The sequence below is a fragment of the Haematobia irritans genome, chromosome 4 (genome assembly GCF_050003625.1).
Source record: "Haematobia irritans isolate KBUSLIRL chromosome 4, ASM5000362v1, whole genome shotgun sequence".
Classification (NCBI taxonomy): domain Eukaryota; kingdom Metazoa; phylum Arthropoda; class Insecta; order Diptera; family Muscidae; genus Haematobia; species Haematobia irritans.
In genome coordinates this window covers 115,816,092-115,829,279 of record NC_134400.1, presented here as the reverse complement: position 1 = coordinate 115,829,279, position 13,188 = coordinate 115,816,092, and the positions used below count along the sequence as shown (strand labels likewise).

Below are 13,188 nucleotides of genomic sequence, written 5' to 3'. Positions count from 1 at the left end.
CTGGGGATCGGTTTATATGGGGGCTATATATAATTATCGACCGATATGGACCAATTTTTGCATGGTTGTTAGAGACCATATACCTACATCATGTACCAAATTTCAGCCGGATCGGATGAAATTTACTTCCCTTTGAGGCTCCGCAAGCCTCTGGGGATCGGTTTATATGGGGGCTATGTATAATTATGGACCGATGTGGACCAATTTTTGCATGGTTGTTAGAGACCATATACCAACACCATGTACCAAATTTCAGCCGGATCGGATGAAATTTGCTTCTGTTAGAGGCTCCACAAGCCAAATCTGAGGGTCCCTTTATATGGGGGCTATACGTAAAAGTGGACCGATATGGCCCATTTTCAATACCTTCCGACCTACATCGATAGCAACTACTTGTGCCAAGTTTCAGGTCGATAGCTTGTTTCGTTCGGAAGTTAGCGTGATTTCAACAGACGGACGGACGGACATGCTTAGATCGACTCAGAATTTCACCACGACCCAGAATATATATACTTTATGGGGTCTTAGAGCAATATTTCGATGTGTTACAAACGGAATGACAAAGTTAATATACCCCCATCCTATGATGGAGGCTATAACAAGTAAGTAAAGTCTAATGTTGGGCGAGGCCGACTATATTATACCCTTCACCACTATGTAGACAAACATGTGTGTTACCATCTCAACTACTTCAAATTTGCTGGGAGCTGTATAAAGGTTTGCATTTCCAGATACAAATACTTTTAATGGAGACAATTTTTTGTACTTCTACAAAATCTCTAGAATTAAAATTTAAATCGGATAACGCCCTGGGATGAAACACAATGTTAGTAAAAAAAATATGGGACATATGAAGCAGAGAAATTTTAATGCAATTGTACAAAAGAGCATTTATGATTTATCAGGCGATACATAACAGGTTGGCTGATAAGTCCCCAGTCTGACACATAGATGGCGTCGCTAGTATTAAATGCATATTATTTTTATATAGTACCAACCTTCAAATGATTCGTGTCAAAATTTGACGTCTGTAAGTCAATTAGTTTGTGAGATACAGCGTCTTTTGTGAAGCAACTTTTGTTATTGTGAAAATAAAAAATGGAAAAAAAATGAATTTCGTGTTTTGATAAAATACTGTTTTCTGAAGGGAAAAAATACGGTGGAAGCAAAAACTTGGCTTGAATGAGTTTCCGGACTCTGCCCCAGGGAAATAAACAATAATTGATTGGTATGCAAAATTTAACCGTGGTGAAATGAGCACGGAGGACGGTGCACGCAGTGGACGCCCGAAAGAGGTGGTTACCGACAAAAACACCAAAAAAATCCACAAAATGATTTTGAATGATCGTAAAATGAAGTTGATCGAGATAGCAGAGGCCTTAAAGATATCAAAGGAACGTGTTGGTCATATCATTCATCAATATTTGGATATGCGGAAGCTCTGTGCAAAATGGGTGCCGTGCGAGCTCACATTTGACCAAAAACAATAACGTGTTGATGATTCTGAGCGGTGTTTGCAGCTGTTAACTCGTAATACACCCGAGTTTTTCCGTCGATGTGTGACAATGGATGAAACATGGCTCCATCACTACACTCCTGAGTCCAATCGACAGTCGGCTGAGTGGACTGCGACCGGTGAACCGTCTTCGAAGCGTGGAAAGACTCAAAAGTCCGCTGACAAAGTAATGGCCTCTGTTTTTTTTTGGGATGCGCATGGAATAATTTTTATCGATTATCTTGAGAAGGGAAAAACCATCAACAGTGACTATTATATGGCGTTATTGGAACGTTTGAAGGTCGAAATCGCGGCAAAACGGCCCCATATGAAGAAGAAAAAAGTGTTGTTCCACCAAGATAACGCACGGTGCCACAAGTCATTGAGAACCATGGCAAAAATTTATGAAGTGGACTTCGAATTGCTTCCCCACCCACCGTATTCTCCAGATCTGGCCCCAGCGACTTTTTCTTGTTCTCAGACCTCAAAAGGATGCTCACAGGGAAAAAATTTGGCTGCAATGAAGAAGTGATCGCCGAAACTGAGGCCTATTTTGAGGCAAAACCGAAGGAGTACTACAAAAATGGTATCAAAAAATTGGAAGAAAAACCATCAACAGTGACTATTATATGGCGTTATTTGAACGTTTGAAGGTCGAAATCGCGGCAAAACGGCCCCATATGAAGAAGAAAAAAGTGTTGTTCCACCCAGATAACGCACGGTGCCACAAGTCATTGAGAACCATGGCAAAAATTTATGAAGTGGACTTCGAATTGCTTCCCCACCCACCGTATTCTCCAGATCTGGCCCTGCGACTTTTTCTTGTTCTCAGACCTCAAAAGGATGCTCACAGGGAAAAAATTTGGCTGCAATGAAGAAGTGATCGCCGAAACTGAGGCCTATTTTGAGGCAAAACCGAAGGAGTACTACAAAAATGGTATCAAAAAATTGGAAGATCGTTATAATCGTTGAATCGCTCTTGAAGGGAACTATGTTGATAATAAAAACGAATTTTGACAAAAAATGTGTTTTTCTTTGTTAGACCGGGGACTTATCAGCCAACCTGTTACACGCCAATTATAACCAGATCGGTGAAAAATATATATGGCAGCTATATCTAAATCTGAACCAATAAGGATAGTCTTTGAGCCGAAACAGGACCCTATACCAAATTTTAGGACAATCGGACTAAAACTGCGAGCTGTACTTTGAACACAAAAATACACCAAGACAGACAGACGGACAGACGGACATCGCTAAATCGACTCAGAATTTAATTCTAAGCCGATCCGTATACTAAAAGGTTGGTCTATGATTACTCCTTCTTGGCATTACATACAAATGCACAAACTTATTATACCCTGTACCACAGTAGTGATGAAGGGTATAAACATAATAAACATAAACTTTTTGATAATGTTTTACTTGAGGGCTTTATGTACATATAAGATTATTCATTACATTGTATCGCGCACACTATTAAGAACGTTCAGTAATCCTCCGAATGAGGTAACTACAATTTTTTCAGATAAATCAAGTAAATTGTTAACAACATATGCCAAAGGCTGAAAATAAAATACCAAAAGTATTAAATTTAAAGATCATTGTTTTAATTCAATGAATACATACCGCAATTAGAAATAATAGTAATACTATTAGACGATGAGCCAAGACAATAAATATTGAAAATACCGTCAATATACCAAGCAATGTTACTAGGGTCATGACCTCTACTAGCCCCACCGCAACAGGCATTTTTGTATTTATCTTGGACGATCAACAAAAGATTTGAATTTGGTTTAATAATAAGCAAAAATTTATAAAATATTTTATTTTTTAATTTTTTTATCTTCCTTTAATTTTGACAGTTGTATGATGGCAAATAAATCTATTTATGTGTATATACATTTCAGTTCAAATAACAAGCACAGGTTCACTCAAACAGGTTTCCAATTATTTCCAAGAACTTGGCAATTATCATAATCTGAAAAAAAAAATCAAATTAATGCCCTCTTCCTTTATATCGAACGAAAACTTTCTTTCGTATTCTAAACGAAAGAAATTTGTTTTTTTCCTCTATTTCGAAAGGCAAGTCACTTCATATTTTGTTGTCGAGTAATAAACGAACATATACAATATGTGTCAAGAAACAAGTATATCTTCGGGAAGTGAGGACACTTAAAGATTTCACCTATGAGGACTATATCAGATTCTGGATTTATAAGAACCGTTTTTGTTTGAGTTTTAGAGTAATCATTAACATCTCTTGTAAGTGTGCAAGAAAATTATAAAATAGCGTCTTGATTTGAAATCTTAAATCTGTAGAAGTAAAATCTGGAAATTTTACATTGAGTTTCAAGCAATTTTCATGATCAGTGCGCCTTCTACACCCTCAAGAAGTGAAGTCGGTCTATATGGAGGCATTACCAAATGGACCGATAAAAACTTAATCCGATACATGTTTTTGTGAGCCTAAAATACCAGAATATTTACAGTTTCAGGCAAATCAGATAAAAACTACGGTTTCTAGAAACCCAAGGAGTTAAATCGGGAGATCATTCTTATGGGGGCTACACTAAAATATGGACCGATACTCACCGTTTTCGGCACACCTCTTTATGACCCGAAAAAACCTCTAGATTTCCAATTTCAGGCAAATAGGATAAAAACTTCGGATTCTAGAAGCCCAAGAAGTAAAATCGGGAAATCGGTCTATATGGGAGCTATACCAAAATATGGACCGATACTCACCATTTTCGGCACACCTCTTTATGGTCCTAAAATACCTCCAGATTTCCAATTTCAGACAAATTGGATAAAAACTACGGTTTCTATAAGCCCAAGACCCCAAATCGGGAGGTCGTTTTATATGGGGACCATACCAAAACATGGACCGATACTCACAATTTTTGGCACACGTATTTGTGGTCCCACAATACCTCTAGAATAGAAAATACCTATTCAGAATATCACGGCATAGAGAATGGAGTGCCCAGGGTTCAGTTTTAAGTGTAACACTTTTTCTACTGGCAATAGATACGATATCCGCTCATGTACCGAACAATGTCAAGTATTTACTTTACGCTGATGATCTAGCTATATATTGAAATGGAAAAAAGACATTCTCAAGAAATTGCAGAAGGCTATAAATAATCTTATGTCGTGGTGCGACACTAGTGGATTCCAATTTAATTATGAGAAGACTGTGGCTGTACAATTTTCTAGGCGAAGAAAAAGTAAATCTAGTATTTTGTCCATGAAAATGTCTGATAGGGATATAATTTTCGTAGACAAATGCAAATTTTTAGGGGTCATTTTTGACAATGAACTCACATTTAAAATCATATTCGTTCTATAAAGGCGAGGGCAAATACGAAGCTAAATATTATTAGGATGCTAAGTTATTCAAAGTTCGGATCGGACTCCCGAACACTTTTGAAAATACTAAATTCGTTTGTATCTCCCACAATAGACTATGCATCGATTATATATGCATCTGCAACAGAGACTCGATTGAGAGCACTAGATCCGATTTTAAATACCGACATACGACTCTCCATTGGTGCTTTCAGAACCAGCCCAGCCGACTCAATGCAGGTCCTTACATCATTTCCGCCCTTGCGACTTCGTAGACTGAGACAATGTTTGAATTTTACTCTAAAGATTTTGTCACGTCATAACCACCCCCTCTTTAGGAGAATGAATGACGAAACTAAACTCAATTACCTTAGATCCAAACCGATTCGAAAACATCCACTTTATCTCAGATATTACGATCAATTTTTCGAAATGACCAACAAATATTTCCTTGACATACGCATGATTGACAAATCAGAGAGGTCTAAGTGGGCACCATGGACATTTCTGGACGTAAATATAGATGTTTCACTTTCTTATTGCAAAAAATTGGATATGTCACCCTTAGAAACCGAGAAACGCTACCTGGAGGCCATAAACACAAAATTCAAGGACTACATTAGATATTACACTGATGGCTCTGTAATTAATCAAAAGGCAGTCTTCGCTATTACCAGCGACGACATACATATTACAAGGCAAATACCAGACTTTTCTTCAATATACACATGCGAATTATCAGCAATAAGGGACTGTTTGAGGGCAATTCAACATGGGGATGTTATACGACCGGTGCTTATTTTAACCGATAGTAAGAGTTCACTGGAAGGCATGAGTGATCCTTTCAGTAAAAATACTATTATAGAAGATATAAGAACGATCATATCAAAGACACCTAAAAGGAAAATCGTGTTGATGTGGGTACCGAGCCATCTCAATATAAAGGGAAACAAAATGGTAGACCGACTTGCTAAAAATTCACTATTAGGTGAAATCGATAATGGATACAAATTTCAACACAATGATTATAACGCCCATTTTCATGAAGCTCCGTTAGTGCTCCGTTAACTAACGAACTTTTAAACCGTATTATGGACATCGCTGCCATCTTGCGTATATATTCCATATGCCAGTTAGGAACTTAACTGCCGAAAAATTTTCTGTTAAAGTTAACTGGAGAGAAGATATTTGGAATTTACTTTCTGTTAACTGGCAGTTAAAGCGTAACGGAGCTACATGAAAATGGCCGTAAGAGACAAATCAAAGCATACATATATGACACATGGAATGAATTATGGCAAAGGAACAGTGAGTCGAAGTTATACTCTATTTTAAGAAGCGTACCCCATGAATTCTCTTCACCGATACTTCCAAGGGCAGACTTAGTGAAGTTAAACAGACTTAAAATCGGCCATTGCCTCTTCACCCATAAATACCTTATAGAAAGGGATAGTCCCCCACGATGTGAATACGGTGAATCCCTTTCCATCACCCATATTTTTAACGATTGCACCCGAATAAGTCATATAAGAAGCAAATACGGAATCAATGATATTACCGAGACATACTTATTTTAAAAATATTAAACGATTTCAGATGGAAATCAACTTATATAATTCGATTTAAATTCAGGACATATTAAAATTATTTGAAACTATTATGAATCTTTGAAATTATATTGATATATGTATATAAAATATGTATATTGCTAATAGTGAATAAGATTTTAGGGTCTATATAACCAGACTGTGTTGGGACACATACAAAACCTTAAATAAATAAATAAATAAATACCTCTAGATTTCCAATTTCAGGTAAATTGAATAAAAACTGCGGTTTCTATAAGCCCAAGAAGTAAAATCGGGAGATCGGTCTATATGGGGGCTATACCAAAATATGGACCGATACTCACAATTTTTGGCACACGTATTTGTGGTCCTACAATACCTCTAGATTTCCAATTTCAGGTAAATTGAATAAAAACTGCGGTTTCTATAAGACCAAGAAGTAAAATCGGGAGATCGGTCTATATGGGGGCTATACCAAAATATGGACCGATACTCACAATTTTTGGCACACGTATTTGTGGTCCTACAATACCTCTAGATTTCCAATTTCAGGTAAATTGAATAAAAACTGCGGTTTCTATAAGACCAAGAAGTAAAATCGGGAAATCGGTCTATATGGGGGCTATACCAAAACATGGACCGATACTCACAATTTTTGGCACACCTCTTTATGGTCGTAATTGGATAAAAACTACGATTTCTATAAGCCCAAGACCCCAAATCGGGAGGTCGGTTTATATGGGTACTATATCAAAACCTGGACCGATATAGCCCATCTTCGAACTTGACCTGCCTGCAGACAAAAGACGAGTTTGTGCAAAATTTCAGCACGATTGCTTCATTATTGAAGACTGTAGCGTGATTACAACAGACAGACAGACAGACGGACATCGTTATATCGTCTTAGAATTTCTCCCTGATCAAGAATATATATACTTTATATAGTCGGAAATCGATATTTCGATGCGTTACAAACGGAATGACAAACTTATTATACCCCCGTCACCATTCTATGGTGGGGGTATAACAAGCAAAACAAACAATGAATTGTACATTTTTTAGGTTTTGAAATATCACCTAAAGCATATTTAAGGAGCAAATATAGGTTTTTGCCTATTTCCTCACTTTAATCTCCTAATTATTAGCAAACATCTTGTATACTGTTATGCCTTAATTTGATAAATAATTCGATTTTTGGGTAAAAACAAGACACATTCTTAATATATCTTTTTTTAGCAGACTTTTTGTTCTTTTAGACTCTTTTGCTGTGTCTACAATTTACTTTGAGTGTACAATATTTTGCAATTTTTAGAAAATTAAAAGTTTGGACGAAATAATAAAGTGATATAAATATTGTCTTGTCTTCATACGTATTTGACACTGTTTACTAAAATCAGTGTTGAAAGTATTTTTCTGGCCATTGGGATGCTTTCGTTTCCAAAAATCCCCAAATTTGATTAAAATTGCTCACAAAATAAATGTTGGGTAAAGTTTTTGCAAAAACATAAATAAATAAAGGAATAGGATACGCAGTAGAGTAGTAATTTAAAAAGTATAATATTGTTGTCATGCCAGCTTGCGACTAGCAAAAAATTCAAGATTTCAAAACCAGCTTATTTTGGTTCTTTAATTTTTGGAGAAACATTTTGTGACCTATAAATTCTACGAATTGTTGTTCGTTAGAACAAAAAGTACCAAAATGTAACAGTAGACACCGACTGCTATTTACAGCAGATAATTATAATCTTTAGAAAACTATAGACTTTTTAGCAGCAAAGTATTATTACAGAAATTGCAAATGTCTTGCCGTTACATCAAAACAAACTATTAAAATGGAAGTAATTTGTCTGCCCAAATTCACAAAGTCATATAAAAGTCCTAAGGCAAAAAAATATATAACAGCAAAACAAGTAGAAAACAATTGCATTAAAAACTCTAACATTAGGTTGCCTAAATAACAAACATTTTACTTAACCACAGTATATTTGCCACCCCATGTTGAAACAAAAAAATTATCACTGACATAAGCCCTGTTCGCCATGTTGACGCAACGGAAAATCAACCAGCATTTAACAAAAAACGAACGATTCGTGGAATCTAGTTTTGAGTCTATGGAAGACAATTAAACGTGGATCGTTTTGCCCATTGAAGGCTATTCCGGAAATTGACTTTAACAACTGTTAAGAGAGAAAAAATGTGACTTAGGTGTAATACGGCCGGGGGTTAGTTTGAAGAGGCAAAATAGATTTGTTAGAATAAATGACTTGTTAGAAAAATGCCCTGTTTGCTTTCGCATTTCAAACGAAAGAAAATTTATTTTGGTTCCTCTATGTCGAAAGGCAATTCAACTTCATATTTTGTTATCGAATAGAAATCGACCGAATTCTATATGTGTCAAGTAAAAAAGTAAAAGCATTGTTAACATTTGAATGAAATCTCAGAATATAGAAAAACCCAAATGCATTCGAATTCGATTGACTGCTTTTCTTTCGAATGGGGTTTTGTTCGATATACAGGAACAGGGCATAAGAACATTGTTAACATTTGAATGAATTCTCAGGCCAAACTCTTGAAAATACTCATTTTTAATGCCCTGTTCCTGTATATCGAAAACTCATTCGAATGAAAAGCAGTCACTCGAATTCAAATCAATTTGACCAATTTTTCGGCCTAGGTTAGGTTAGGTTGTAGAGGGTGACTTCAATGTTCTTGTATTGATGCCCACTTAGACCAGTATAGGTCCATTGTGATCCCTCGATGTGATTTTTCAATCGTTCTCCTTCCGATGCGGCCGCTTTGTCTTAAGTATTCATTTAAATTTTAATAAAGTTTTTACTTTTTTCTTGACACATATTGTATACGTTCGTTTACTATTCGACAACAAAATATGAAGTGACTTTTTTTTCGTGATAGATGAACCAAAATCAATTTTCTTTCGTTTGAAATACGAAAGAAAGCTATCGTTCGATGTACAGAAACAGGACATCAAGCAAACGAGACGATCTTTTAAAAATACAGAAACCCAAATGTATTCGAATACGAGCGACTGCTAGTTACAGAGGTGGGAATTATAGTTTTGCTTCTCAATAGAAACTAGTTCCTTTTTCCGTTTCATTCCCTCTGTGAATCCTTCTTCAAATGCTAGTTTTATATATAGTGATTGTCATCGGCTTTCATTGACTACATAAAACACTAACTGATGCCCTGTTACTGTATATCGAGCGAAAACCCATTCGAAAGAAAGACAGTCACTCGAATTCGAATGAAATTGGGGTTTTCTATGAAGTGATTTGCCTTTCGAAATAGATTAACCAAAATCAATTTTTGCCCTGTTCCTGTATTTCGAACGAAAGCTTTCTTCCGTATTCCAAACGAAAGATAATTGATTTTGGTTCCTCTATTTCGAAAAGCAAGTCACTTCATATTTTGTTGTCGAGCAATAAACGAACATATACAATAAGTGTCAAGAAAAAAGTAAAAACATTGTTAACATTTGAATGAATTCTCAGGCCAAAAATTTGAAAATACTCATTTTTGATATTCAATGTATTCTCATACATCCGAAACGAACTTTCAAAAATATAAAAACTCAAATTCATTCGAATTCGAGTGACTGCCTTTCTTTCGTATGGGTTTTCGTTCGATATACAGGAACAGGACATCAATGTTTTTACTTTTTCTTGACACTTATTGTATATGTTCATTTATTGCTCGACAACATAATATGAAGTGACTTGCCTTTCGAAATAGAAGAACAAAAATCAATTTTCTTTCGTTTGGAATACGAAAGAAAGCTTTCGTTCGATATACAGGAACAGGCTATGAAAGAATTCTCAGGCCAAAAATTTGGAAATGCTCGTTTTTGATAATCAATGTATTTTCATACAAACGAAACGAACTTTTAAAAATATAAAAACCCAAATTCATTCGAATTCGAGTGACTGCCTTTCTTTCGAATGGGTTTTCATTCGATATACAGGAACAGTGCATTTCTTTCGTTTGGAATACGAAAGAAAGCTTTCGTTCGATATACAGGAACAGAGCATGAAGAAACAACAAGAGCTTCGTATTGCGCTTAAGAAAAATAAGTATATACAGCCGTAAGTTCGGCCAGGCCGAAGCTTATGTACCCTCCACCATGGATTGCGTAGAAACGTCTACTGAAGCCGATGGCAAGGTATATATTAAACTACAAAAGGGCCGATTAAATACGTACATAATAAAGTTTAAAGTTTCTATAGAAATAAAATTTTGACAACATTTTCTATAGAAGTAAAATTTTGACAAAATTTTCTACAGAAATAAAATTTGGAAAAAATTTTCTATACAAATAAAATTTTGACAAAATTTTCTATAGAAATAAAATTTTGTCAAAATTTTCCATAGAAATAAAATTTTGAGAATGTTTTCTATACAAATAAAAATTTGGTAGATTATGTTTGGCTCGAGTGGCAACCATGATTATGAACCGATATGGACCAATTTTTGTGTGATTGGGGATCGGTTATATATAACTATAGACCAATATGGACCAATTTTGGCATGGTTATTAGCGGCCTTATACTAACACCACGTTGCAAATTTCAACCGGATGGGATGAATTTTGCTCCTCCAAGAGGCTCCGGAGGACAAATCTGGGGATCGATTTATATGGGGGCTATATATAATTATGGACCAATATGGACCAATTCTTGCATGGTTGTTAGAGACCATATACTAACACCACGTACCAAATTTCAACCGGATCGGATGAATTTTGCTCCTCTAAGAGGCTCCGGAGGTCAAATCTGTGGAACGGTTTATATGGGGGCTATGGGTCGATGTGGACCAATTTTGGCATGGTCATTAGAGAACATATACCAACACCATGTACCAAATTTCAGCCGGATCGGATGAAATTTGCATCTCTTAGAGGCTCCGCAAGCCAAATCGGGGGATCGGTTTATATGGGGGCTATATATAATTATGGACCGATGTGGACCAATTTTTCCATGGTTGTTAGAGACCATATAATAACACCATCTACCAAATTTCAGCCGGATCGGATCAAATTTGCTTCTCTTAGAGCAATCGCAAGCCAAATTTGGGAGTCCGTTCATATGGGGGCTATACGTAAAAGTGGACCGATATGGCCCAATTGCAATACCATCCGACCTACATCAATAACAACTACTTGTGCCAAGTTTCAAGTCGATAGCTTGTTTCGTTCGGAACTTAGCGTGATTTCAACAGACGGACGGACGGACGGACATGCTCAGATCGACTCAGAATTTCACCACGACCCAGAATATATATACTTTATGGGGTCTTAGAGCAATATTTCGATGTGTTACAAACGGAATGACAAAGTTAATATACCCCCATCCTATGGTGGAGGGTATAAAAAGAGAAAATTTTAAACTAATGCCCTGTTCCTGTATATCGAACGAAAACCAGTTCGAAAGAAAGGCAGTCACTCGAATTCGAATGAATTTGGGTTTTTCTATTTTTGAAAGTTCGATTCGTTTGTATGACAATACATTGATTATTAAAAATGAGTATTTTTAATTTTTTTGGCCTGAGAATTCATTGAAATGTTAACAATGCTTTTACTTTTTTCTTGACACTTATTGTATATGTTCGTTTATTACTCGACAACAAAATATGAAGTGACTTACCTTTCGAAATAAAAGAACAAAAATCAATTTTCTTTCGTTTGGAATACGAAAGAAAGCTTTCGTTCGATATACAGGAACAGGCCATTAAACTAAGCGAATGGAAGTTCGCAGTTCCTTAAAATGATTAGTTCCAATGAACTAGGACTACCATCCTATCAGCGAGGACCACCCGATTTCGCATTGTAACAATTATCAAGGACATTAAATATATAAACTCATTCTTACAATGGTATCCGCCACAGCTGCACATGACCATTTCAATATGTCAGTAATCTCATCAGGCTCATAGTGTTGCAAAACATGGAAAACGATCTGAAAATAGAACGTAGATACAACAAATACAACGATAACAATTTTGTCCATTTAACAGGCTAAAATAAATCTTTTGTAGGAACAGATATGTCTCTAAAAGCATGGTTTTAAATCAAGTAAGAATTATTTCGAGGAATATTGTAATAATTTCTGTACGTAAATACTTACAACAGCAGTAATTATTAAAAACAAAGGCCATATTATTCTAATAATAATCCGCGTTGTCCAAATTATTGTATACCATAATACTAGAAACAAACCAATAAATGCGATGATTCTAGTAATATCTGAAGAAAAGCTTATGTTCTTGTGGGCCCATCGATATAAGATTGTATGTAGAGGCAATTGCTGTGAAAAGATAATATTCAATGTACAAATGACATAAAAATGTTGGTGCAACTTACGGTCCATTTATCTTCTTGCAATATAAAGTGTTCGTCTAGTGGGGTCATATTTTTTTTTATTATAAAATTCTAAAATAAATTTTTGAAGTAACAACTCATTGTTTTCAAATGCCCTGATTGTGTTCCGTTTGTGATTTGTTTTGATTAATGTTCGCACAGCTGTTCTATAATAACAACAATAGGCGTGTTTTTGTTTAGTAGTGACATAGACCAAGAAATGTATAAAAAAAGTGTGTGTTGTGTAGAATATCACATTCTTTTGCACAATTCGGTGTCTTAACCTTGGACAGTCATCCTTCGTCAAAATGACGACGCGTAATTTAATTTTCGGTTTAAAATGCATTTTGGTCGATTGGGAAATGATAAATTTAAATTATATCAATACAACCATTTTA

At 35.6% G+C, this 13,188-nt stretch overlaps 2 protein-coding genes across 2 annotated transcripts; both read right to left on the bottom strand.

The window, feature by feature from the left end:
• Positions 1-2,897: 2,897 nt before the first annotated feature.
• On the bottom strand, positions 2,898-3,253 carry LOC142234186 (uncharacterized). The gene is made up of 2 exons (XM_075305274.1): positions 3,125-3,253; positions 2,898-3,060 (listed from the first exon to the last, which is right to left on the bottom strand). The coding sequence occupies exons 1-2, from the start codon at positions 3,248-3,250 to the stop codon at positions 2,953-2,955; spliced, it is 234 nt and encodes a 77-aa protein (XP_075161389.1). The 5' UTR covers positions 3,251-3,253; the 3' UTR covers positions 2,898-2,952.
• Positions 3,254-3,288: 35 nt separating this feature from the next.
• On the bottom strand, positions 3,289-12,955 carry LOC142234185 (uncharacterized). The gene is made up of 4 exons (XM_075305273.1): positions 12,794-12,955; positions 12,558-12,737; positions 12,303-12,389; positions 3,289-3,479 (listed from the first exon to the last, which is right to left on the bottom strand). Exons 1-4 carry the CDS (start codon positions 12,839-12,841, stop codon positions 3,429-3,431), a joined length of 366 nt encoding a protein of 121 aa, XP_075161388.1. The 5' UTR covers positions 12,842-12,955; the 3' UTR covers positions 3,289-3,428.
• Positions 12,956-13,188: the final 233 nt, after the last annotated feature.